The sequence below is a fragment of the Takifugu flavidus genome, chromosome 3 (assembly GCF_003711565.1).
Source record: "Takifugu flavidus isolate HTHZ2018 chromosome 3, ASM371156v2, whole genome shotgun sequence".
NCBI lineage: Eukaryota > Metazoa > Chordata > Actinopteri > Tetraodontiformes > Tetraodontidae > Takifugu > Takifugu flavidus.
In genome coordinates, this window is record NC_079522.1 from 9,333,883 (window position 1) to 9,360,703 (window position 26,821).

Consider the following 26,821-nt stretch of genomic DNA (forward strand, 5'->3'; position numbering starts at 1 on the left):
AAACCCAGAATCTGATCCTCAACAGGCAGCAGGCCTTTAACAGGATGAAACCTGGAGCAGGACCAGGACCCCCCTATTGGTGGACTGATGGGTAAAGGACCCTGTAGTTCTGGAGAAAGATTTTAAAGAATTTCATCGGTAGCCAATGAAGTGAAACCAGCACAGGAGTCATGTGACCTCTCTGGCTGGGGCATTTTGGATCAGATGGAGGTTCTGACAGGATTATTCAGAGAAGGCACTTCAGCTGATGTTCACCTGGGTCCCAGGGGCTCCGAGGCAGTGGAAGGCAGTGGGACCTGACCGGCTTCAGAGTCCAGAGGCCTGGGCCGAACCGCTGGCTGAGGTGAACGGCTTCAGACCTGTGACCCTCACTCTCATAAGTGACTGGAGATGCTGGTTCTAGAGCAGCTAAACTCTGCGGTTCCTCGAGAGTCTAGACCTTCTCCAGTTTGCCTTCTGCTTCAACAGGCCAGTAGATGTCATGGTCCTTACTCTCCACACTCCAACACCTGCACTTTCACAACACTTATGCACAACATCAGTTCCTGGATTCCACTTCCAGTCCAATCAGACCTATTAAGCAGATGGCTGGACCCACCTACACCCACCTGTAACTGGATCTGGGACTTCCTTACAGACAGGCCACAGGTGGTGAGGGTGGGAAAGAGGGTCTCTGCTCAGCTCACAGTCAGTATGGGGCCCCACAGGGCTGCTGCCTTGGTCCTTCACTCTTTTCACTCTACACATAGAACTGGACTTAGAACGAGTATAGAACGAGTCACTGTACAGGGACCTGGTCCACAACATGACTGTCTATGGGGAAGACAATCCCAGTCTGGGTCCACTGCCTGAACAGATCCAGCAGAAGCCTCTGAAAACCATGAGAAGGGGGGAAGGCAACACACATCTAACACTTTCAGAGCTTTAATATCATGTCCCACATTGTTCTGACTGTAATTCTTGGTGGAATTCCAGTTATTAAAGAATAAAAGTTGTCATGTTTATTTCAGTATATTTAAGACTGAGGCCCATTCTAAAGTACAGTGGAATTAAAAACAATTGGAGAGGTGTTGAATGTGGTCCACCTGGTCTGTGGTAAACCCCAAACTGGTCTGGGTCCCGCAGCGTTGGTGCGGGCAGAAGACTCCATAGTAACGAACGCCTGTAATTCCAGCTGCCACCAGCAGGTGGGGCGATTGGGCGCAGGTTGAGTTTCACCACGGATGATTCTTCTAACAGCTGCGGTGTAAAAGAAGATTTAAGTGACTATTATTCGTCCAACATGTTCACTTTAGTGCCGTTTCAGTAGAAAGATCTCATGTTCAGCAGCCGGCTGAAACACTCAAAATGGTTTCTTTTGTGATTTTCCAAAATCCTCAGATGGAACCAAAGCATGACACAACCCTGACCTTTGACCCCAATAAGTTCTGCGCAACTTTTTCAGTTTTTTTTTTTGATGGATCGAGTCATTTGGATGTTATTGGAATCCTTGTTTACTTGGGCTGTGTGATGTCATCAGAGTGGGCCGTCTGTAGCCAAAGGGAAGGATGATGTCATTGCTAGCTGTGGTCATTGTAACGGAGCAGAGCCAGAGGAAAGATCTCGCCGCAGCGCTGAGGTACGTTTCCAACAGACAACACCTGTTTGTATGGCGGGAAGCCGTTGAATTATATTATTATATTACTGTTTTTGATGCTGAGTTGAAACTGGGTGGTCACCTGACAGTCAGAAGGTTGTGGGATTAATTCCTCTTTAATGTGAGTTTCCACCTTCTCCTGTTGTGTGTCTGTGTGTGTGCTGTGGTTAAACTGGACCCCAGCGCGGGTGAACCATGGTTGATCTGGGCTCAAGCCTGTGGGTAGACTGTGGAGGCTCACCCTGCAGGAAGGGTGCCATGAAAAACAGGAAGGTAAAGGTCAAAAGCGGGACCTTGGGTGAGAGACGTCCAGGGGAGCGTTCAGGACCATTACTGCCTTGGGATGATAAATCAGAACACTGTAACGAATAATCGCTACTGTTGTAGCTTGTGTTTGGTGAGCAAACCAGATGTAGTAGTAAACTACAGGCCCAGGTCTAACCGACCGTTTACCTCTGGAGGTCTTGACAAGGTGGTAGTGACCCAGTAACTGGACCACCTGCAGAGGAGCAGCCCGTCGGAGGTGTTTCAGTCAGCTTTTCAATCATCTCAGCACTTGTTAAACGTTATTCATGATCCACTCAGAGCTTCAGACAACGGACTGGTTCCTCTAGTGGTTCTGCTGGACCTGGATGCTGGTTTTGCTGTGGACGATCAGAGCATCCTGATACAGAGAGTAGAGCAGCTCGCTGGGTATAACCTGCTGATGAACTTTCCTCTTCGTATAGTGGTTTAGTCCACAACGTTGTGTACTTGGACCAGTCTGTGAAGACTCGGGGCCGTACTGGTTGGAGTGAATGTGTGCTGCAGTTCTATACATCAGTTTCATTTGACCGCGGTGACCCTGTGACCTGGAGTTTCCGTGGAAACACTTGTGTGCTGTAGGCTAAGAAAGCTAGCACTCAGTTTAGCATAGAAACACTCAAAAGTAAAAACATTGTTTTAAATGGATTTTCTTTTTCTGTACGCATAAATTCAATAACTGATCTCTTTCCTCAGAAGACACTGACCAGATTCTGATGATGACTCTGGTCCCCCTCCTGCTCCCGCTGCTCCTGTGTAGCACCAACAAGGTCGCTGTCATATTTGACTGTCAATAAAATCTGCCTGATGATGGTTTATCGGATTCTGATCATTTCATATTTTTCCCGACATTCTAACTTTGCTAACATAAACTTATTTTGGACGATAGTGGTGCTACTGAGCTACTGAAAAAGCAAATGCTAATGCTATTTGTTGGGGATTCCAATGTGACGGTAGCTCATCAGAGAAGCCGATATTAGCTGTGCCAGCGGCTAATGCTATGTATACTAACTGAATTTCCAAACTTCTTCAGCTGTTTGCGGTGGAGAGTACTGATGCCAATCATCAGACCAATCTGAACCAGAACCAGATCGCTAAGAACCAGTTCTTCTGTTACCAACGCATCACCAAAGACTCACATCCAAAAACTGAACATGCAGGTGCACAAATGACCTGAAAACAGCTGTTTAAGTGAACACCGAGCCATGATTTTGGATTTGAAACATTTTGTTGTTATCAGGTCTTCAATGCAACATGACCTGGGACGGGTGGCTCTGCTGGGACCAAACCGCTGCCGGAACCACCACAGAACAGAGCTGTCCGGACTACTACCATAACTTTGACCCTCAAGGTTGTAATACTACTCTAACAATTACTACTAGTAACAACAACAACAACAACAACAACAACAACAATAATAACAGCAATAGCCCACTAGCCCAACAATAACAGTAATAACATAATAAAGTGACCTTTGACCTTCAGGTCAAAGTTCTACGGATCTCGTTCTACAGCACAGAGAGGGTAGATATTCATGAAACCAACCCACCGGTAACAGCCAGTGACTAGTCACAGCAGAAATAGGACCAAATAAAGGGTTACTATAACAACAACAACAATGATTCTGAGTGAATTAATGGGTTTTATTTCCTCTAAAGGCTTTAATTTGATTAATATTAAAATATTTTTTCAAATTTGTTTAGCCAAGTTAGCGAAGCTAGTTCCAGTCATTCAGACCGTGCCTTTACGAGCTGCTCCTCTGACCTTCACGTCATGACCTTCAAATGTGTTTCCAGCTGTGGCGTCCAAAGTGTGCACAGAGAACGGAGAGTGGGGACGGCATCCTGAGAGCAACAGGACCTGGACCAACTACGAAAACTGCATAGCAAATTCCACCAATCACCACACAGTGAGATGAAATCACAATGACACACGACCGAGTTTCAGAGCTTTTTCTGAACGCCGCTGTTTCCTGTTGCAGGCGGCCATGACTCATTTCTACCTGGTGATAATTGGCCACACCCTCTCGCTCGTGTCCCTGCTCATATCTTTGACTATATTCTTCTATTTTAAGTGAGTCTCTGGCACTTCTGTATCTTCAAAAAGCAGAAAAGACGACAAGATTAGCAATATACTAGCAATATTTCTTTGCTAGCTTATGTGGGCGATGCTAACAGTGTACACGTTGGTCCTCAGGAGTCTCAGCTGTCAGAGGATAACCCTCCACAAAAATCTCTTCCTGTCTTTTGTCCTGAACTCGATCGTCACTGTGATCTGGCTAACGACCGTAGTCAACAAACAAGCTCACACCCACCACTATTCTGTGAGGCCCCGCTGCAAAAACCAGCTAAAATCTGTGATGCCACTGACTAACGCTGCTAAAATCTATGCTACGCTATGGACTGACAGGCTAAATCTATGTGACGCTACAGGCTATCTGTAAGCTGCTGATGTTCGCCCACCTGTACCTGCTGAGCTGTAATTACTTCTGGATGCTCTGTGAGGGAATCTACCTGCACACTCTGATCGTTGTGGCCGTGTTTGCAGAGAAACAGCATCTGTTGTGGTATTACCTGCTCGGCTGGGGTGAGTGGAGCTCTTTACCAACAGCAAATCAGGCTAACATGCTAAAGCAATGGTGTCACAGTGTTCTTGGATTGGACTCTGCAGGATTTCCTCTCGTGCCCACGGTGCTTCATTCGGTAGCTCGACACAGCTACTACAACGACAAGTGAGAGCTCGCGTTATTTTCCAATCTTTGTCAAAGCACTTCCTGAAATGTCCTCGTATCTTTTTGTGTAATAAATGGATGCATTTGCCAGCGTTTGTCTATTGTGCGGTAAGATGAGGTGATGTGTTGACAGGTGTTGGGTCAGCTCGGACACGTCGCTGCTCTACATCATCCATGGACCCATCTGTGCTGCGCTGGTGGTGAGACTCAAACACACGAGTGCAGTTCTGTTCTCCTGTTGCTCTGCTGAGGTCTGAAAACTCTTTAGAACCAGGAAAAGTGATCAGAACCAGGAAACCCGCTCGTGCCAAATGGAATAGGACCAGTTTCACACCCACGTACAGCAGCCCTGTTATAGGTAACCTTGACTACGGCTGTTGTTCTCCTGATGGTGACGGGTTTGGATCCAGTACGGTGGCACCTTGTTGGTCCTGGAAGTGGACTGTGTGGCCCACAGCACCATCAACAACAGCTGGCTTCTTTCTATCCCAGTGGGTACTGGGAAGTGAGGCTGTCCCAGTGTGGCCTCATCACCTCCTCCCACTCAGCTCTGGTTGAATCCTGGTCGACTGGTTGGTTGAGTGGTTGGATGGTCGTCTGGTTAGCTGGATGGTTGAGTGGTTGGATGGTTCATTGACTGGTTGCAACACTAGTTGACTGGTTGATGGGCTGGTTGACTGGTTGGTGACTGGTTGGTTGGCTGGTTGGTTGGCTGATTGACTGGTTGATGGGCTGGTTGACTGGTTGGTTGGCTAGTTGGTTGGCTGATTGACTGGTTGATGTGCTGGTTGACTGGTTGGTTGGCTGAGTGACTGGTTGATGTGCTGGTTGACTGGTTGGTTGACTGGTTGGTTGGCTGAGTGACTGGTTGATGTGCTGGTTGACTGGTTGGTTGGCTGGTTGGCTGAGTGACTGGTTGATGTGCTGGTTGACTGGTTGGTTGACTGGTTGGTTGCTGAGTGACTGGTTGATGGGCTGGTTGACTGGTTGGTTGGCTGAGTGACTGGTTGATGGGCTGGTTGACTGGTGGTTGACTGGTTGGTTGGCTGAGTGACTGGTTGATGGGCTGGTTGACTGGTTGGTTGGCTGTTTGGTTGGCTGGTTGACTGGTTGATGGGCTGGTTGACTCACTGAGATGAACTTTGCAGTTTGAATCTGTGACACTATGAAAAGTTGTCTATAACTAAAATGATTCATCATCATTATCATAGTTGCATTATCGGGTCCAAACTGAGACGAGTTCTTCTTTGTGTGTCTGATTTGCACGACCAGGTAAATCTCTTCTTTCTGCTCAACATCGTCCGGGTCCTGATCACCAAACTGAGGGTGACCCACCAGGCCGAGTCCAGCCTGTACATGCGGGCCGTCAGAGCCACCCTCATCCTCATCCCTCTGCTGGGGATCCAGTTCGTCCTGCTGCCGTACAAACCCGACGACCCGCGCGTCTTCGAGAGCTACATGTACATCATGGAGATCCTGATGCACTACCAGGTCAGCAGACGCCGGCCGCCGTAAACATTTGGCATCCAAGTTCTGTTAAGGTGACCCAAACCTTTCCTCCTGCAGGGTTTTCTGGTGTCCACCATATTCTGCTTCTTTAACGGGGAGGTGAGTCCGTCCGTCGCCGTGTTGGTGTTGGCGCTCCATAAAATCCTCAACGTCCAGCTCCATAATTTCCCTCTGTCACCTTCAAATGCTGATTTGGATGGGTTGGGTTTGCCTGTGATGCTGCAGGTCCAGAGCGTCCTACGGAGACACTGGAACCAGCAGCGGATGCAGTTCACCGGGACCTTCGCCAGCGCCGACTTTTTCCGCTCGGCGTCCTACGTGGCGTCGTCGCTGACCGAGGTTCATCGCTGCTACAGCACCGAGAGCCACGCGGAACACCTGAACGGCGGCAAGAGCTACTCCGACATTTTCAGATCCGAGAGCCCGTTTGTCTGAATCTGACGACTCAATGGGAAATCGGCGGAAGAATCAGTTAGAAATCCAACAGAAATTGGACTAATTGATGCTCATGATCGTAGCGCAATCATACAAACCCCAAAATTTACTCTCTGTCATCAAGTCAAGTGAGGATATGTTAGTTTGTCGACGGGGAAGTTGAATCTGAGGGTTAAAAAGGGTTCAAAACTCAACATTTAGCATTTAAGTGCTCTCAACACTAAGGAAAAACAGTTTTATTCCATGTTTTCATTTTAGCCCAGTGAGCTTTTGTGTTTTTGTGTGTTTGAACGATGACAGAAACATATTGGAGATAAACAGATTTCTAGTTTAGCGTTTCTTTTTACAAAACCACAGTTACTTCCCCAAAAAATGTGTTTTTACAGCAAAAAAATCTTGATTTGCTGACCTTTAACATGATGCCAGCTGTTCAGTTTCAACAATTGCTGAATCGATGTTTTCTTTGTTCCATCACTCTCAGCTTCATCCTTCAAATGAAAACAGTCTCATGGAATTCTGAATTTTGTCAAATGTTTGACCGCCATAAATTTGACTTTCAATCAAAATCAGGATAAATATGATTGAAGATCAAACCTTTCTCTGAGAGCTGCTTTCAGCATTTAGGAAAATATTCCGTTACTCTGTGAAAAAATATTCCATATCTTTGTGCCAGCTAAGGAGGTTAGCATGCTAGCTTAAGAGCATCAGCGGGAATTTTGTAGCCCACAGAAGTTAGCTTAGGCTAACTGACACATTTATTTAACTTGTGTTCATTTATTTTGTCTGAATTAAACAGAATCACATGACTTGTATGATTCTTGTTTTGTGTTCATAGAATTTTAATAGAATTCTATTTCCTGTTCGGAACTGAGATTTCGATGGGTGATTCATGATGTCATCAATCATTTAAACATTTTAACTGTGTAAATATTTGTTTATATTTTCCAGCTAGCTTAAGGGTCATGAGAATTTATACAGAATGGAAACCGTCAAAGGTTTTATTTTCAGTTTTGTAACATTTGTGTTGCTGTAAATAAAAAATGAGCTATTTTGATACAACTCTGGTACAACTGGTGCAACTTGTTTCATTTCAGTAAGTGTCTGTTAAATGAATATTATATTAGTCAAGGTTAAGGAATCACTGAGGTGCAATAAATAAAAACGGAACTGATGATCCATTAATAGTATTTTCTTATCAACATCTGTTGTTTTGTCAAAATATTTTAAAATGTGGCATTAAGGTCAGAAATCAACCCCCAATTCTCTGTCTTTACCTCACAGGAAGTCACATTGGCAGGCACTCGGGAGACTTCCTGTTTCTAAGAATATTTCACCGTTCAACTTTGACTGTAATCACTTTCCGCTTCTCACAGCAAACATATGTTTTCTGAGTTAATCTCCTGAAAACTCAAAACATTGACGGCTAGAAAACTGAGAATAGGCTCAATTGTTGGTGCATTTGCTGAAGATGATGATTGTTCATTAATTGTGAAGAATGGCACCAAAAAAAATGAGCTATCTCAAGGAAAACCACCACAACATCACAAAAGGCAGGATGCTTGCTAACATTGCTGAATTAGTGTTTGCAAATACAAACATCTCAGGAAGACGACATCATACACCTGTTGAGTGTTTGACCAGGTACCTTCTCTGCGCTCGCCGCCAGCGTTCTCATCACATTGAACATGGTGACGTGAGTCTAAATGTATTTGCAACATTTATCCCAAAACCAGATTTTCACATTTTGGTTTTTCATAAATGAGAGCAAAAAGCTTCTCAGTTTCCACTGAAGTAATTCTGAGCCTTGTCTGCAGGCCGGGAGCATCTGTGCGTGGAAAAGCACCAGCGAAGGGCGTCAGCCAGTGTCGGGGTCAAAAACGTGACCCAGGTTGGGTGCCACCACAGGAAGCCTCATCAACACCCGTTTCCTCCTTATGAGGACACGCCCAGTCTGTTGACAAGGGGTGGGGCTTGAGCACTGGAGGTGGGGCCTGGGTAAGTTGTTTTTTAGCATTTGTAGCATTATTTTTCACATTAGTAGTGAAAAAAGGATAAGAAATGTAGCAATAATTGTCACTGATCGGGTCAGAAGAGTTTTCTTCAAGCATCTCAACCTTCTTCACCTGAAACGAGCCACTCAAATCTTTGACGCTTCATTTCCTGCTGCCTGGCAGTGATGTGAGCTGGCGTCCACACCCAGGCCGTCGCTTGCGCTCCTCTTCGGCAGCGTGTTGCCAACAGGAAGTAGCTCGTTCCTCTTCCAGTTTCCTGCCATTGTCCCCTTCTGCCAGCAGGAACATCGGAAAAGGTGGGAAGTTAAAGCAAAGTGTTTCCCTTTGAAAGGCGTTGCCTCTGATATCAGCGGAGACAAACCTATGGGGACACAGCGTACACTAACCCTTTGGCTTACTTCTGGAATTTAGATCGTATTATGTGCCCTTTTCAAAACGTCACGTTCGCAACATTAGCTTACTATTGAACTAGCAGTACATGTAGCTCTCGAAGACGCGGGGGTCGTCGGGTTTGTACGGCAGCAGGACGAACTGAAGCAAACGTATCTTGATGATGCTCGTGACTTGGAGGCAGGGCCCAGTCCCCAACCTGCCAAATGGTGGCAAATAACAGATTTATCATCCAAAATGAAAATGAGAAACTTTTGAATTGAGCTCCACTACAGCCAGTCACCGGGGGGAGGATGAGAAATACAGTTCTGGCTTAAGTTTTAGCAGAACATTGTTTGTTGGATTAGCATTAGTCTTCTTCTTCTAGTTCGGTGCATGTTCAAACTTTAAAGTGTTGCCTGGGCAACCAACTGAGTAGCTCCTCCCCCACCTCAATGACCAAAACATCGGCCTAAAGAGGACCCCCCAACTTCTTATCCACTGAAGAATCTGGTGGAGGATCTGATCAAAAACCAGTGCAGTCCTTTTAAAAAACAGACCTGATGCAAACTGGACCAGATCCTGTTAACCCCCCCCCCCCCCCCCAAACATGTACTGAGGAAGAATACTCACAAAATTAGGTTGATTTTTAAGGATTTCATGCTGACAACTGCTGCCTCCCTCAGTCTTCAGCAAAGTTTTATTTAATTTTAATTTCATACGTTTCCCTCTGACGACCATCAACACTTATTAAATAAACCTGGTTACCATGCATACAGTCCTTCCAGGACCTGAATACCCGTTACCGAATGTCTTGTTAAGAACAACTTAGTCTCCATTCGCCTCTGTTGAAAAGGAAATTTAATAAATAAATTGATGCTTAGGGTCTCAGTTTTTTAACAGAATTTTCGACTCAAACTACAGAAACGAATCAATATAGTACATTAAACAAGTTTCCGTCCCTGTTGGATGCTTTCAAAGCAGGAAAACAAAAAAGACTAAAAAGACTAAAGGCGTAATGCGAGACTTTGTCGCCCTCTTGTGGCCTCATGATCCACACACGCTTGTCTCATTTGGATCGAATAAGAACGATGATCTAAGCTGAGAATCGTTTCAATCATGTCTTAAACACAGAAATCATCTTTATATTAAAGTTCCATATTCCATACACATGTGCTATATGTCTTTAGCTTAGTTCATTCTTTCAACATTTATTCCACATCTAGCGTAAAGAACAATAATTATCAATGTACAATTACTCGTAAATTCACACTTTTTAAAGGACAAAAAAGGGTTGAATGAGTTCCTGCAGAGAAATAAAGGTGGATTTTATCTTCTATGTCATTGTTAACACTACTCTTCTGTTCATGCACTCTGTGAAAACCAATCTTGTTAAACTTTTGTCCTCCTGAACCCGTTAGTATTGAAATGTCCGCAGGTTTTTGGTCTTTTGTCATCGTTACCTTGAGCGTCGAGTCACCAGCAGGTGGCAGAAGAGCGTTCATATTTCTGGCTCTTTGTCCGGTTTGTGCAGACTTGGCCTTCGGGAACAAACTCAGAGTTCTGTTGTCTCTGATGACTTTGGACCGATGAAAAAGAATCTTCTGTCCATCTGCAGCTGATTTAGGAAAAGCACACAGGCCCGACGTCCAGGCCGAACTCCTGGTCAGCCTTTCCGGTGTCCATCAGTCCCAGATCCACCACAGGGAGCCGGGCAGCCGTCTGACTTCTGTACTGGATCACTGTCTTTCCCCACTGTCCATCTGAGTTCTGGGGGGGTGGGGGGGTGGGGGGGGTCATGACATTACTCGTCTTTTCAGTTCCCATCAAAGTGTTCTGCGAGGACTTACCGAGCAACCATCCTCGATGACCGTGTAGCGGAGACGGGCGTTTCCCTGCGCTCGCAGCTCTTGGCCGTTGGAACCTCGGAGGACAAGCGCCTTCTTCAAAAGGCCGCTCTTCTGGTCTCTGTAGGCCACCATATTCCTGCAGTGAACCGTGATGTTCTGATGCGCCTCTGCTGAGAGAAGCTGGAGCAGCTTCAGCTGAACTGCCACCACGTTCTTCTGCTCGTCTCCGTGTCCATAATGGAACTGCACAGAGAAGTCTTGTTATTATCGTTGTTGACAATCAGGTTATTCTTTCCCATGGTGTCTTACTCTGGTTCCGGCATTCATGTCCATTCCAAACCAGACGGGCTTGCTGGAGCTGGGACTGGATTTTGTCCACCAGGATTTCCTGGGAACGGTGGCTGGACTGGCAGAGAGGCAGGTCTCGCCAGTTTCCATATTACAAAAGACCCTGATGGCGTCCCTGGTGTTGCCTCCGTCTGGGTCGATCCAGTACTCGCCTGGAATATGATGGTTGATGGTTTTGGCCACTGACAATAAGGTCCAGAGACAGAGAAGAAGAGAGCGAAGAGTTACCGCTGTTCTTGTGAGGGTGGCAGCGCCTGATGTCCTGGCAGGTTTTGGCCGGGTTTGTTCTGCTTCCGTCCGGACTGCGCAGGTCTGACAAATGCCTCCGGAGCGTCTTCAGCGTGGTGTGGACTCCAGTGTCTGCGCGGAGAGCAGCCTCCTTCCTGTTGGGAGCCGCCTCGTCTTTGTTCATCTCTGGAGCTGCTGAGGGGACGGCTGCGGCCGCGTCGTCTGCAAATTCCACCGTTTCTGGAACATCACCATTCCCCTCGTAGTCGTAGGCAGCAACAAAGAGGCCTTCAGCAGATGCGCTTGGGGGACCTGGGGGTCCTGGGGGTCCAGGGGGTCCGGGTTGTCCTTCTGGACCCTAGCAGACAGAAGATGGATGCTCTCTGACTCTTTTGACCCTTACAGTGGAACTACACCTCAAAACAACTCCTGCTGAAAACGAGTATTTGGGAAGGAAGCAGTGTTGCTCAGTGACTCTGGTCCAACTCTTAAAACTTTAGTCAAACTATTTGGATTTGGTGTGTTTTCCATTAAAACTGTAAGAGGTTTATCTGATGATCTCCTGAGCACCGGCTCCTGTCTGCTCCACTAGGATCAGGGTTCTGGACCACCATGGTGCTGCTAGTCCTGTCAGAGTCGCTCCCGGTCGGTTTGCTAGCTAGCACAAGTGTCAATGTGTGTTTATGATGTTTGTTCCTTTATGTGCTTTAGCATGTTTTGGTGCACCCTGTGTGTGTTGGGGGGGGGGGGGGTTAGAGTGGCTGGGCTTATCACCCACCTGTAATCAAGACCGTTTCCAGCCTAATTGCACTTTAGCCAAACCTAGGGGTATAGTTCCGCTCAAAACCTGGTTCTGAACATGTCAGCCATCATGTTGAGTTTTGACCAAAACCTAATTAAAAGTAAAAACAATCACCGGTGCTCCCAGGTCTCCACTAGAACCTCTGGTCCCTGGTGCTCCCATCGGTCCTGGGTGACCCATGTTTCCTTCCTTTCCTGGAGGACCCACAACACCAGGAGCGCCCTATAGAAAACAGGCTTACATTGTAAAAAACAATATATATTTAAGTTTTCCCTCGCCTTACAGTCTGTGACGTACCCTGGGCCCAGGAGGTCCAACAACACCTTTGGCTCCAGGTTCACCATTGGCGCCCTGCGACAGACAAGCAGTATTTTCCCTTGTGTGGGATGAATAAAGTAAACTTCTATGCCTCTACTTTTTTAGTTGAGAAAATCATATTTGTATATTTTTAAAAATATTGGGGAAAAAAAGTAAATCTTTGAGAGTTTTGAAGCGTAAAGAACTTGGTCTGTAGCAAATATTTGTAATTGTGAACAATAATTTACAGTTGTTCCAGGCAGGCCGTGGAGCCCAGTGAATCCTCTGTGGCCCTTCTGACCCTGCACTCCCTGTTTTCCTGGTGCACCTTTGTCCCCTTGAGGTCCCTGGGGGCCCACTTTGCCCCTGACTCCAGGAGCGCCTGTCAGTCCAATGGGGCCTCGTTCCCCCTAAAGACAAAAACAGAGTTGCAGCTGGAATCCATCTGAACCTGATTGATGTGTTATCGGGACACTGACATTGTTGCCTTGTTCTCCATGACTCCCTGTCAAACCAACTGGACCCTCAGGTCCTGTGGACCCTGCAGCGCCCGCTAAACCCTCTGGACCAGAATCACCTCGGTCCCCCTAGAAACACACTTCAATTGTCAGTAAACATGTGGGTATCCACAGGAACAACAGAGATAGCTTAATAATTGAGTCTTACCCTCTGACCAACAAGACCATCTCTACCGGGGGGTCCCTCGGCACCAGCAGCACCCTGTGGAAACAGAAAATGAGCTTCTGACCCTCAGAGAATAACATCATGTCAGATCAGGTGCAGGTTCTGTCTAAATCTCCTGACTTTGAGAGGAACCTCATTACTGTGTCTGAAACTGGAGCCGTTTTAATGACAGTAATGTGCAGATACCGACGGTGGTATTTAAATGTGATTACAGTACATAAAGAATGGTTTTACTCTGAAGTCTTTGCAAAAATCCCCACACATAGTTCAGATTGTTAGCTTAGACAGAAAACACGCAGCTAAATGACACCATGAACCTGGGTTCCAGCATCTCCTTGAGATCCTTTGTCTCCTGGTAAACCGATTCCCCCAGCAGGTCCTGGAGGTCCCTGAGCTCCTGGAGGTCCAGCTTGACCTGGTGGACCCTGAGAAGGAAATGAGTCCAGATGCCAAACTGTGATTGGACTACAATTGCTGCCTAAGAAACGGTGAAATATCCTCACAGCAGGACCAGGTAGTCCATGTGGGCCCCCCTCTCCTCGGCCTCCTGGCTCACCCACAATGCCTCGCTGTCCTGCAACACCAGCTGGTCCTGGAGGTCCATCAGGTCCCTGAGAACCATGAAGTAAGAAGTTCTTGAAAGAGTTTCATGGCAACCTACATTTGAAGAGCAGAACTGGTCTTGTTTCTCACAGGAGGCCCATCTTCTCCAGAGTCCCCCTTCTCTCCGGGGGCCCCTGCAGGTCCTGCAGGACCTCTCTCCCCCTGATGGCCAACTGCACCCGCTTCTCCTCGAATACCAGGAGGACCCTGTTTTCCTGGTTCACCTATAGGCCCATCTGGTCCAGCAGCCCCCTGAAACACAGATTTGTGTCAAGACTCGTGTAAAGATAAAAATACTGATATTAGTATAATAACACGAGCATCGACTGAAGCTAAAATCTCAGTTTTATCTCACAGCTGATCCAACTGGTCCAATTCCTCCAGGTAAACCAGGGAACCCAGGAGCTCCCTGAGGGCAGATAATGGTTTTGTTTTATTAGATATCCCAGCGTTACTTTAGCTACTTTAACCACGCTGACTCACCGCCTGACCCTGAGATCCTCGGCCACCCTTCATTCCCGTCACACCAAAAGGACCCTGAAACATTTGCAACATTCACAAAAATGTTTTGAAACCAAAAGATCGTGTGACCCTTGTCATAGAAGCTAGCATCTTCTTAGTTTCTCTGGAATGCTAGCAAACAAAATTTTTAACCCTGACATGTACCTGAGCCCCTGTTTTTCCAGCAGTGCCCTGAGGTCCAGGGGATCCTGCTTCTCCTTTCTGTCCCGGTTCTCCTGTTTCACCTTTAATGCCAGGCTGACCTTCAGGACCCTAAGAAAACACTCCATGAGGTATTTTTTGGTGGTAAAAGGTGAGTGCTGCCTGATGGTCATTTGCAGTGGTTACTTACCGAAGTTCCATGAAAACCAGCAGGACCAGCTGGACCAACTCCACCAGTAGAACCCTGTAATAGCAAGTAGACCGTTTTATTGTGAAATCAGAAAATGAATCCTTGGGTAAAAGTATAGATTTCCCACAATCCACTATGATGGTGTATGGACAATGTAAAAGAAAAAACAAAGGAAGTGTACTGACGGGACTTCCTCTGGATCCACGACGTCCTGTAGGTCCTGGTGGGCCTGTCTCACCCTGATAAACAACAAAAAAGTCCAATTCACCTTCTGAAGGTTCCCACTTTCAAAGTTCTAAATGTCAAATCCATGTTCTGGAACTCACCTTCTCTCCATTGGGTCCAGCAGAACCAACAGGTCCAAGAGAACCAGGGAGTCCCTGTAAATAATCAGAATTTTAGAGTAAGAAAGAAACTTGAATTTGTCCTCTTTGATGTTCTGATTGGCACATTGAAAGACTCACCCGTACACCATCAGCTCCTGCTTTACCTTCTGGTCCTTTTTCTCCAACAGAACCCTATTTATGGACATGAACCTCATCATCAGGTCACACCAACGTCACTTCAGTAATAATAAATTCAATATTAGGATTGACACTGTGATTTTGTTGTTGCCATTCTTACTGTGTTGCCTTTTGGGCCAGATGTTCCAGGTGTGCCTCTCTCTCCTGGCATTCCCTGAAGTCCTGGAACTCCAGGCTCTCCAACAGAACCAGCTAGACCAGCTTTACCCTAAAATTTCATCATCATCATCATTCAGGTGTAAAAACATTTTGAACAATTTTTAATTCCTCCATGATGGTAAATTCCATCATACCTTTAGCCCATCTGGTCCTGGTGCACCTGGACTACCCTTGGGTCCCAGCAAACCGGAGGGCCCACTTTCACCTCTCTCTCCAGGTGGGCCTCGCTCTCCCTTTTAAGGAGCACAGACAGAAAAAGAACAAATGAGGCGCTCTGACTGGAGCTGACTGAAACTGTACAAGAGTGTAAAATCTTTCAGAACATACCCGTGGACCTGTTGCTCCACCTGGTCCGACCTCGCCAGGAAGACCCTGAAACACAAGCAAAAATTTGCTTATTTTTTTTTTAACATTTCAGACATCAAAATATCTTTTATTGGCCCAGGAGATGGCATAAATCAGATATGTAATAAAATCAGATTAAAAACTACAATAAGTAATAGCAAACATCTGATCCTTTTCCACCCTGTAACCTCACCTCTGCCTGGGTTCATCTCATCATTAATACTCTACAATACTCTTCAAATTATAACTATCTAGAGTAAAAGTAAAGAAAAATTGTTTTGTTTGTTAACTGGTTTAAAAAAAACAGTCCAAAGACACATGTAAATGCTGTTGGTACTGGATCACAGGAGGTGGAGGAGCGACACTCGCTCATCATCTTGTAGAGTTCAGTTAAAGTCAGTTAGGTCATTGGGTTATTGAACCTTCAACCTGCAGATGATTGATGGTGAAATAATTGACATTCTAAAACATATTTAATAAGATACTGTAGTTGTTTAAGATGTTGTCTGACCTCACTTCCTGGTTTTCCTGACTCTCCTGGGGCTCCTGAGAGTCCAGGCAAACCCTTAAAAACACCAAATCAGTTTAATTAAAACCTGATCAACACAGTCATGAAAATAATATTCAATATAAATGTGAAAGGGTGAGAAAACTCAGACACACCTGGAAGCCATTGAATCCCTGGGGTCCCTGTTCTCCTCGGGTTCCTACAGGACCCTAGAATCAATATGATAAGCAAAAGATGTGATGAGAAGGATGAGAGGGAGGAAGAGGAGAAAAAGAATAATACTCACAGCTGGACCTGGTGGACCAGCAGCACCTTCCTCTCCATCTTTGCCATTCACTCCCTATAGGAGAAAGTTTATGAATTTTCATAAAAAATCTCAACTAAAAACAAATTTTAAAAAGGAAAAAAAGACTTGCCCTTTGACCTGGAGGTCCCAGGCTACCGGCCTCACCAGTCTTTCCAGGGTCCCCCTAAATTGTATCACAATGGTAATGGTTATACTGGTCATCATTTTAAAACTATATTAAACTTTTCGTGACAAAATACACAATTGTGTTAGACTGACCGCGAGGCCTTTTGGTCCTGGTAGACCCATTGGACCAGACGCCCCTCGGGAGCCAGTGGAACCCCCTGGTCCTGGTTTGCCATCATCTCCTGCTGAACCCTGACACCAGAGAAAACCTCAGAGATGCCCACTATGAAATGGATCAATACTCAAACTCACTTGATTTGGGCAACATTCTCACCATTGGGCCTGGTTTTCCTTCCGCTCCCTGAGCACCAATCGGTCCCGACAGACCCTAGAATCAATTTAAGGCATTTTAAATCATTAATTTGGAGAAGAGATAAAAACAACTGATCATTTTTCTCTGGTCTCCACTCAATAAAATCGTTTTTTTTTTCATTCAGTTGTAACATTATAGAAACAGCTGATTAGAAGTTTTACCCGAGCTCCTGTTAAACCCGGTTCACCATCACGTCCAGGGTCTCCAGATAAACCTTTTGGGCCAGTGGATCCTGGTGGTCCTCGTTCTCCATGACCACCCTGTTTAGAGCCACATCATACAGGTTTCTTTTCCTTTAGTACCATCAGGATCCACCAGGAATTTCTTACAGTAATGGCAGCTCACCTTTGGACCTAATAACCCATCAGAACCTGGAAAACCTCTGTTTCCTGGCACCCCCTATAACACAGTAAATATATTTTTCACCTCAAACATCATCAAACTGATAATATTTAGAAGACATAAGCCTTACTGTCTCTCCTGATGGTCCTGGAGGCCCAGTAGTTCCAGCATCTCCACGCACTCCACGCTTTCCTTCATCTCCCTTTGGACCCAAAGAACCTGGAGCACCATGGTCGCCCTAACGTGTTTCCGAAATAAATGACTGAATCAAAGAGCATGTGACCCATTGGGATCTTTCCATGAGGACTGGTTTCCTACCCGTTCTCCTTTTAGTCCAGTTTCTCCTTTAGATCCAGGAACTCCAACACCTCCCTGTCAAAGATCCAAACAATCAGCTCTAATATTCTGGTTTGGATCTACAAAGTTACACTGAATTAGACCAGAATCATTAAAATTCTAGGACAGCTTGTACCGCTTGACCCTTTGCTCCATGTGGTCCAGTCATTCCTTGGGGACCAGGAGGCCCAGAAGGTCCGATGATCCCAGCTGGACCAATGACCCCTGCGATACCCTGAGAAGGAGGAAGGCCACTCATGAAGGGTCAGATAGTAACTCCGATCAACTGTGATTAATGAGTTACACTCTAAACACTTACAATCTGACCAGCTGAACCCGGAGCACCATCATTCCCTGCAGCTCCCTGGTCGACAACATCCCACATTAGTCCGGGTCTCCAAGAAATATTATTTTGATTCCAAACATAAACCTCAAAGACAGGCCAGCACTCACCTGCTTTCCAGCTGGTCCAGTTGGGCCCACAGGACCTGCATCCCCTCTGTTTCCCTGTCGTCCTGGAGCTCCTCTGACACCTGTTGGTCCAGCCTCCCCCTAAAATGAAATGGAATAAAGATAAAGTTAGGGGACCTTCTCATGAACCTTTCCAACAAAAAAATAGGTAAGTGGTTGAGTTTAGAGACGAAAGAGAAAATTATTGTAGATGTTGCTCAGTATTTCTAAATTCAAAGTGCTGATGCACCTAATAGATTTGAAGGATTTTGATTCAAAATCAGTAATTTGCACATCCGAGACCTTGAAAGAAATCTTCACATCTTCCAAACATTTAAGAAAAAATAAAGCTTACCTTCAGTCCTGGACCTCCAGGAAAACCAGGCATTCCAGGAATTCCAATTGTACCCTGGAATTCAACAGGAAAAGTAAAGAGGGTAATCGTTACAACAGTAAATACAAGCATATACAGCGGCAACAGCTACAAGTATTCACAACTATGAGTTTTTACGACGGTGTCGGTTGGGGTGTGCAAGGAGGTTGGTTAGACCATGGACAAAGACTTTTGTTTGGCACCAAAGCGTCCGACGCCTCAGGAGGAGAAGACTAACGCTCAAAGATAATTGAAACAGCTGGAGGACTCATTGATGGGCTTTCGGATCTCAGGGCCGGAGCGTGCTGAGACAGTTGAAAAACTGTGTATCTTATAGCTCTGAAAGTTGTAGGGCTGACATGAAGCTGGATATGGACATGGACTTTGGGGGCCATCACTGTGTAGAGACAAACTGGGTTGTTGGTCCCACTCCACAGCTTCCCTGGGAAGGTTTCTGCCCAGCTACTGCTGAAGAGACTCTGACGATTAGTTGAAACTCAGATTCCAGAGGAACCCTGTGGTGTCCATCCGTGGAACTGTGGACCAGCTGTTTTTTTACCCAAGCAGTCCACAGTGTCAAATGCCTCGAAAAAGTCTATGAACATAACAATACTAAACATTTTGGAGTCTGATGCCATGCTGTGTTGTTTCCTAAACCAGACCGCTGTGGGTTTAGAAAGCTGCTTGATCCCAGAGCTTCCTTCAGTTAATCTTTGAGGAGTGGGAGCACTAAAGCAGATTTCCAAGGATTGATGTCATTTGTTGTTGCTGAGGCTCAAACTGAAGAAACAAGTTAGGGGCTCTGCAATTAAGTCAGCTTTAGAAAATAAGACATCAAAATAATCAGGACCAGCAGATTTTATGGTGCCAAACAGTTTTAACACACTTCCAACCTCAGAAATAGACAGGCTCAAAATGAAAAGTTCAATCAACACGGCTCACAACAGCAGGATCCGTATTAAATTCAGTATTATTGAGACTCAAAGAAGTTTTCTACCGTGATAAAGTATCCAATAAAAAAAAAATCAACATTCTAATTAAAGGACGAAAGCCTCTCTGCGTTTCTGTATTAAGCCTGAGTGAAGCTTAAGATATTTCCATCTCTTTCCCAGGATGGAGCCAACAGTTGCCTTAGTTCCAGTCCTAAACCTGAGGACCATTTCTTTTGTCTTGGATACATTCAGGAGGAGGTGATTGCTCTCACACCATACCACAATGCAACCAAAAAGCACTCTACCACCAATAAACCAAACATTTGCAGGACATTCTGCAAATTTCTGCAGTTGTGTTGTTGTAGAAGTCTGAGGTATACAGCATGAAGAAAGGCCCTCAGGTTCCTGGACATGCCCCAGAGTCAGCAATACCGGGGTTATGGAGCCGTGCACCAGCAACCCCAAAAGCCCCTCTCTTACTGGATAACATCTTCAACTGTGACCTCAGCGTGGTAGACAATGTGTAGTAGGTCAATATAGTTGCTAACCTGAAATTTAAAAATAAAATAGGGATGGCAGGAAAAGCAGAGATAATTCAAACAAAGCCACCTGCATATCTGCCAACCAAGTGTCTCTATTAGTCAGGACAAATCACGGAGGTAACACAGCCTGGGTCAGGAGACAGCCACACAGGAACGAGATGCTTTAGAGGAGTCATAGTTCGTCGTCCCTCCAGGTATCGCCAGAGGCTGATAGAGCTCGTATTAATAATCACAATGATTTTAATAAAATTAGCTCTGGTTAATAGTTAAGTGAGCAGTGAAGGGAAAAGTAATGTGAAACCATAATTCTGTTTCAAATTAAATCAAATCATCTTTATTTATACAGCGTCTGTCACAATCAAAATTGTCTCTAGGGCCTGACCCCCAACAAGCAACAGTGGCAAGGAAAAACTCCCCTTTAACAGAAAGAAACCTTGAGCAGGACCGGGCTCATATGGGAGGTCCCTCCTGCTGATGTGTAATCACATAGTTCACTGCTCCCCACTCATAAATTTTGATTGTCTGTGTGCTGCTATAAAAGTTAAAGTTAATCATATTCAAGGTTTATTCTAACAGCAATGTAGTAAAAAAAAACCTAAAACCTAAAAATACTCCCAAAACATTAACCAATATATTAAGAGCTATACTAAAAAAATAATACCTTATAAATGTATGCTGCCCACCTTTCCCCCCTTATTTTAATTTCAGAAAGTCATCAAGCCTAGATGGTATCGAGTACCAGTACCAGTACGGCGAGACTTAGAAAATATTGAACCTTGTAAAACACATTGTCTGAAAACACAAACATGGGTAATATTTTATGAAAAGAGGTAGACCAAATGTTGTAGACAGAGAGGAGCGTTTGAGGCTAAAGGCATGTATTGATGAAGAGCCCATGTGACGTGTGCTCCAGTGGGAGGGGCCTATTGCAGTAGTTTCTTGGAAAGAAGGAGATTTCCTAGCCTAAAGAAATTTTGTTCTCGTTCTTTCCACCTCAAGAAAATCTTGGTCAAACGTGCACAGATAGAAAGACAGACCAGAACCTCCTATCTCGGACTAAGGCTTCAAAGGTGCCTTCGTGCATTGGAACTGATGTATATATGAAGGTGTGCTTGTACTTAATTCCTTACCACAGGTCCAGGTTTCCCAACATGTCCGGATTCACCTTGCTTGCCCTAAAACAGGTAAAAGACAAAAGCTGAATTTTAAAAAAAAAAGTCAGTTTGGATTTGGTTCATTTTTCCTGAATTGGTGTGTTCTGATTTTCTCACCAATGGCCCACTCGAACCAGGACGGCCTCTTTCTCCCTGCAGGCCTGCTGGTCCCTGAAACAGGATGTGTCTCAATGATCCCCGGTCAAAAACATTCTTGTTGGGTTACCTGTTACCTGTTACATACCTCTGGACCTGGAGCACCCAGAACTCCTGGAGTACCAGATGCACCCTAACAAGATTCAAAACATTCAGTTTACAGTAAAAAAACAGTGTAAGAATGCAATTAGGTTCATAGAGAACAAAGACTAAGAGTAGAGATAGTCTTAGCCTAGCTCACAGTAAAAACTAGAAGTAGCAGTACAATTAGCATAGTTTAGCAAAAGACTAGGAGAAATAATATCATTAGTGTAGCTTAAAGGCCAGTGTTGGGGTTTAGGCTCTAAATGGTGTCCCCCCCCCATGTTGACAGTGAAATATCTGTAACAGAACTGGCGGGATGGCAGCCTCTTTGTTTTAAATTGTTGCTATGTTAGTTCTGTCTGGGTCTTACTTTAGCTCCAGTGGCTCCAGACTCGCCCCTTGATCCAGCCAAGCCAGCAAATCCCTGTTGAAATAGTTACAGGTTGGTCTTCTGTGTTCCAGCTGGTTAATGTGCACTGACCATTGACTGACCTTTTGACCTTTCAATCCCGGATGGCCTGGTAGTCCTGGAAACCCCCTTGAACCCTGAATACAAAGAACTTGTGAAACCAATGTTCGATACAATTAGTTCCTTTGTTTTCTTGTTGGGATGGTCGTTTACCGCTGATCCTGGAAATCCTGGTTCTCCCATATTACCCTCGGGTCCAGGTTCTCCCTACATTCAACAGATTATAGATTATCAGTTTGGATTTATAACTAGCATGAACCGATTGAGAGGTCCAGAACGTGTGTCAGGTTAGGGTCATTCTGTCTGAGAGAGTGTAGTGAGAGGACAGGAGGCAGTGCAAGGTAGCAGGAAGGCAGGTATAGGGTGGGCTGCAGTACCCCCTCAACTTCTTTACATTCATTTATGCTATGCTAGCAAAATAACAAGCACATTAAATATGTTGTTATGGTAGTGAGGTAAGATCAACAGACTGAAAAGACCTTTAAAATAGGTTATAACTCTGTTGGAAAGATCGTCAAGAACTGATGTGTCGATTTTAACCAATCACATGATCTACGGAAATGCCACATCGACTGTGTTGGCAATTAATGCTAATCCGCAGATTAGGATTCGTTGGAATGTTTTAACCCCCTTCAGACCTTTTACCAGTCTGCAGGAAAATAAATGAATAACTGTAAACAATGTTTCATTTTGGCAACTGGCCCACCATTAAATAGATGTACTCTATATGATTCCAAATATTCACCTAACAAACTCAACACGCGTCACTGGAGTTCACTGCCAAGGACACTGGGAGTTATGTTAGTTTCTGTTGCGTCTGGTGATGATGTAGAAGCAGGCATGTCAAACTCAGTCCTCGAGGGCCACGATCCTGCCGGGTTTTCTATCCCACTGAATGCATTTTCAGCCTGGTAGGACAGAAAACCCGGCAGGATCGTGGCCCTCGAGGACTGAGTTTGACACATGTGAAGAGGATCAGGAGTGGGAACAGAGGGAGAGCACATGCTTGGAGTTAATACCAGACTGAGATGGGTTGGATATTTCCAGAGAAAGGACAGAGAAAATGTTGGTAGAAGGATGCTGAGGATGGAGCTCCATGGCTGGAGGTCCAGAGGAAGACCTGAGAGGAGATTTATGGACGTGGTTAAAGAGGACGTGGAGGTAGCTGGTGTGAGAGAAGAGGATGCAGAGGACAGAGGAGGTGGAGGAGGAGGATTCACTGAGGGAACAGCTGGAAGAAGAACATTTATCTATAATTCCATAATCAATATTGTCTCAGTTATGTTAAAATGCTAATGCGGACGAAACACGTGGAAATTCTAAAGTAATTCTTAAGTAAAGTTCTGAAGGTTTTGCTGATTTATTGTTTATTTATTTAGAGATAAATAGTGTCTTTTATGTTTTATGCTCAAACAGATTTATAAATCAGATATATTTATAGGGGAAATTCTTTTAAATGTATGAGAAAAATGTGGTAATTTTGAAAGTTTGATGGACTCACATCAGGCCCAGGTTTTCCGGGGAGTCCGTCTGGTCCCCGTTGACCTGGTTCACCCTGAAACCCAAAAGAACCGCAATGAATTTAAAATGAAGGAATGAAGGCAAGGGTGGAGAAGAACAATCTGACCATTTGTCCTGGGTCTCCAGGATCTCCTGGAATTCCCTGACCACCACTAGGACCCTGAACAAAAACATTTAGATTTTACTTTTGGGGAAATTGGATTCGTGAAAATGACGTTGAAATTTACTGACCGGTGGTCCAGGTGGTCCTGCAAGTCCACGCGGTCCTGATTCCCCCTGCGACAATATTTAAAGTCTGCTTATCTGTACCAAACTGAAAATGTGAACCTGTTCAGTTCCTCTCACCCTGTATCCTGAGACCATGGAAGCCATGCTGGACTTCTCATTGAGACCTGAAGTCATCTGAGACACCAGGTTTCCCTGACAGAGTGGATATTAAATACATGATCCATGATCAATGATCATTTCATATTATGATAGATTGTTGATAAAACCCACCCCGGGGGGGCCTGGATGGCCTGGAGGTCCTGGCTGTCCCGGGTTTCCTGGAACACCAGGCTCTCCATCTAAACCTGGAGGTCCTTGAAATCCCTGCAGAGTTTAGAACAAAAAGCTAATCTGCATGGTGCTCATAATTCCTCCATAATCCTGAATGAGTTCATTTTCATAGTTTTATCTGCATTTCGTAATATTTTTGTGTTAAAAGTAACAATAGCCCATTTAAGAAACACAGTACAATTTTACATTTACTGTGACAATATTTAGCTCAGTTAGCATCAGCATTAGCTGGATTTTGCTGAAACACATCAAACCCACCCGTCTGCCTTTAAAGCCCCGCGGTCCGACGTGACCCTGACCTCCAGGAGGACCCTGAAACCAAGAGAATTCAGTGTACAGCCACAGACATGTGACAAGACGTGACCACAAAAACCTGATGGTTGTTACCTACCGCAGGTCCTGGCAGCCCTGGTGGCCCCTCCACCTGAAAAAAGGTGATTATAAGTAACATTGTTCACTATAAGAACTTTTATTATTATTATTTAATACCGCTGAGAGGCTACTTACATAGGGAGTATCTCCCGGCTCACCTTTCTGTCCCTGTGACAGCAAATAAAAACGCCTTTAAATGTTAGCCGAAAACAAACCCCCAAAAACCTAATGTGATATTTAAATTATGTCCTCAAACTCACCTTAAAACTGATCATATCTGAAAGAGTTCCAGAAGAGCAGACAGATTAATCCATTGCCTGATAATCGCATCACTCTTTAACTCTCTTTGATCGCAGCAGGTTTTCAGTGCACGTCAACCTGCGTTTGCTAAATTGTGTCATTAGAGGTACAATTGTGAAAACATTGAGGTGTGGAGAAGCGTTCTACCTTCCTCTAAATGGACACGTGAAGTGATTGGACCCTTACAACCACATTAAAATATCTAAATATGCCTTTTTTAAATGCCTCTGACTACCAGCGCCACCAGCAAGATTGACCTCACCGATTCTCCCGCCAGCGCCTGCAAAGGTGTCACAAACGGGGCAGCACTCCCCCGCCGGCGTGTGGACCTTCTCGCAGTCAGGAAGCTCTTCACATAAGAGCACGTCACAGACCGTGACGCCGTTCTCGCAGACGCAGACGCTACACGGTCCTGGCATCCAGACGTCTGTGTCTTTGTACCTTTTGCCTTCCATGGTGCAGCCCTTGGTTGCAGCTATGATTGAAGCATGTCACAGGGGTGGGGGACGTGAGTCCGTTACCATGGCAACCGGATCAGGACTTTTACCTGCTCTCCTGGGAGCTGACCGCGATGATGACAGAGTTCGATTTATGGTCCATTGAAACGCAAAGAACCTCACGCCTGTTTCCAACTTTTAAATCCTCAATGTTTTTTCAATGTTCACATTTTTTTTTCCACCAAACAGAAAAAAAAAATCAGGAAAGAAAAAAGAAGAGAAAGTAAAAATAAAGAGCAGCTGCAGTCTGAAGCCGTCATTATGTGGTGGGTTATTTCAGGAAAAACCACAGAAGAAGATTACAGGTTCTGACTGCAGCCCGCTGACAACGGAGCGGAGCCACACCCACGCGGCCCCCCATTACAAACAGCACAACCAGAACCTGTCTGAGCCTGACTGACCAGAACCTGACTGAAGCTGAACCTGAATGAAGAACACAAACAGAACCTGACTGATCTGGATGAGTCGATGTCTATGAAAACTCTGCTGGCTAATGTGTGTTAGCATTCGTCACCACACACGTGACATGAAGTCATTTATATTTATACATGTTGTTGATCATTGAAATTAAATACATCTTCTTTTAGATGAACTCAATGCAAATTAACTTTGTTTTGTTGAAACTTTCTGTCTTTTCTCATGTAACAACAAAACCTAAGCACAGAGCATTTGGAACCGGCATCAACTGTTCAGTAATATGGCTACGCCACTTTTTTGCTAACATTTTGCTAACATCTGTTTGAAGGCGGATCTTACTTGAGCTTGAGTGTAGTTTAAAACATCCCTCTCTCGTGTTCTTTTCTTGGTGCTAGCATCGTCGGCTAAACTTTTGGGTGTGTCTTTCTGGCTCAGAGTCTGACCTAAATTACTGGCGTGGCCCTGGCACCACATCATTAGAACCATGGCTCTCTGAAGCCCATCATTGTGCCATGACCTCGACTGAAATAACCCAGCGAGTGGTCGTCTTCTCCGTAGATATTTCTGGTTTCGTTTAGCTGGCATGCAGATTTGGAGGTTGCCTGGCAACAGATGGACATTTTTGTGTTTCCTGCAAAGATGGAAGCTTTTTGCCTGATGTTGGATTTATTCTTTTATTCTTTTGAAACCTTCAAAAAGTTTTGGTCCCATCATCGTCCCATCCCATAGGACTGGGATGCAGACTGGGGTCGTTTCTTACGTGCCCACAAACGTCTCATCAGAATGTGAACTTCTGATGAAAAACTTTATTTTAGGTGACGTCACACTTTGGTGAGAACAAGCAAATGTCGGAAAGATGAAAGAATAAGGACGGAGGCAGCTGAGACACAGATGAAGACGTGGGCAGCAGAACATCGCATATCAGCTGGAACATCTGTTACTCACCTCTGTTGTTGTCCCCCTGACAGAAGATGGTGGTCACCTGCACACAGATGAGGAGCATCCAGATGGAACACCTGCATCTCAGGGACGGCTCCATGATCAAACCCAAGATCTGAACCTCCCGAGGCTCCTGGAACTGTAGTATCCAGACCAGGAACCAGAGAACCCTGAGAGGAGCTGACAGATTTAGTACAGACAGCTTCAAATGGCTGTCGTCTGAAGTCCAGCCTCCAGATCCTCCTCCTCCTCCTCTTCCTCCTCCTCCTGTTCTTCCTCCTCCTTCTCTTGTTGCATTTCTGTCGTGTGATATCAAATTTTATTGTATTTAATGTATTTGTACAATGTGTGTCTCTTCTCTCCTCTAGCTGTCCTCCTCCTCCTCTACCCATCCATCC

The 26,821-nt window shown here is 45.2% G+C and overlaps 2 protein-coding genes across 6 annotated transcripts; one reads left to right on the plus strand and one right to left on the minus strand.

Annotated features, from left to right (window-relative positions):
- The first annotated feature begins 1,473 nt into the window (after positions 1-1,473).
- On the plus strand, positions 1,474-7,684 carry calcrlb (calcitonin receptor-like b). Of its 4 annotated transcripts, none has more exons than XM_057027633.1 (13): positions 1,474-1,618; positions 2,636-2,709; positions 2,973-3,099; positions 3,180-3,290; positions 3,736-3,848; positions 3,921-4,012; positions 4,136-4,262; positions 4,372-4,525; positions 4,610-4,670; positions 4,804-4,870; positions 5,943-6,161; positions 6,237-6,278; positions 6,405-7,684. In XM_057027633.1, the coding sequence occupies exons 2-13, from the start codon at positions 2,656-2,658 to the stop codon at positions 6,612-6,614; spliced, it is 1,377 nt and encodes a 458-aa protein (XP_056883613.1). In that variant the 5' UTR covers positions 1,474-1,618; positions 2,636-2,655; the 3' UTR covers positions 6,615-7,684. The 4 variants fall into 4 exon arrangements, with proteins under 4 accessions (XP_056883613.1, XP_056883616.1, XP_056883614.1 ...); XM_057027636.1 differs by having other exon boundaries at positions 1,584-1,618; positions 2,639-2,709; XM_057027634.1 differs by lacking the exon at positions 1,474-1,618 and adding an exon at positions 1,635-2,033.
- Positions 7,685-9,669: 1,985 nt separating this feature from the next.
- On the minus strand, positions 9,670-26,627 carry LOC130523016 (collagen alpha-2(V) chain-like). 2 transcript variants are annotated; one of them, XM_057027943.1, is made up of 53 exons: positions 26,430-26,627; positions 24,833-25,045; positions 24,531-24,547; positions 24,406-24,438; positions 24,290-24,322; positions 24,157-24,210; positions 23,839-23,931; positions 23,686-23,760; positions 23,572-23,616; positions 23,447-23,500; positions 23,321-23,374; positions 21,973-22,026; positions 21,843-21,896; positions 21,721-21,774; positions 21,355-21,399; positions 21,228-21,281; positions 21,087-21,131; positions 18,465-18,518; positions 18,113-18,211; positions 17,979-18,023; positions 17,796-17,894; positions 17,642-17,695; positions 17,454-17,561; positions 17,327-17,380; positions 17,143-17,241; positions 16,943-16,996; positions 16,762-16,860; positions 16,613-16,666; positions 16,483-16,536; positions 16,352-16,405; positions 16,200-16,253; positions 15,671-15,715; positions 15,478-15,576; positions 15,285-15,392; positions 15,125-15,178; positions 14,987-15,040; positions 14,846-14,899; positions 14,661-14,714; positions 14,474-14,581; positions 14,291-14,344; positions 14,163-14,216; positions 13,898-14,059; positions 13,708-13,815; positions 13,522-13,629; positions 13,187-13,240; positions 13,000-13,107; positions 12,769-12,930; positions 12,521-12,574; positions 12,338-12,445; positions 11,422-11,779; positions 11,155-11,345; positions 10,846-11,088; positions 9,670-10,765 (listed from the first exon to the last, which is right to left on the minus strand). In XM_057027943.1, exons 1-53 carry the CDS (start codon positions 26,521-26,523, stop codon positions 10,619-10,621), a joined length of 4,539 nt encoding a protein of 1,512 aa, XP_056883923.1. In that variant the 5' UTR covers positions 26,524-26,627; the 3' UTR covers positions 9,670-10,618. The 2 variants fall into 2 exon arrangements, with proteins under 2 accessions (XP_056883923.1, XP_056883924.1); XM_057027944.1 differs by lacking the exon at positions 24,833-25,045.
- Between the last annotated feature and the right edge of the window lie 194 nt (positions 26,628-26,821).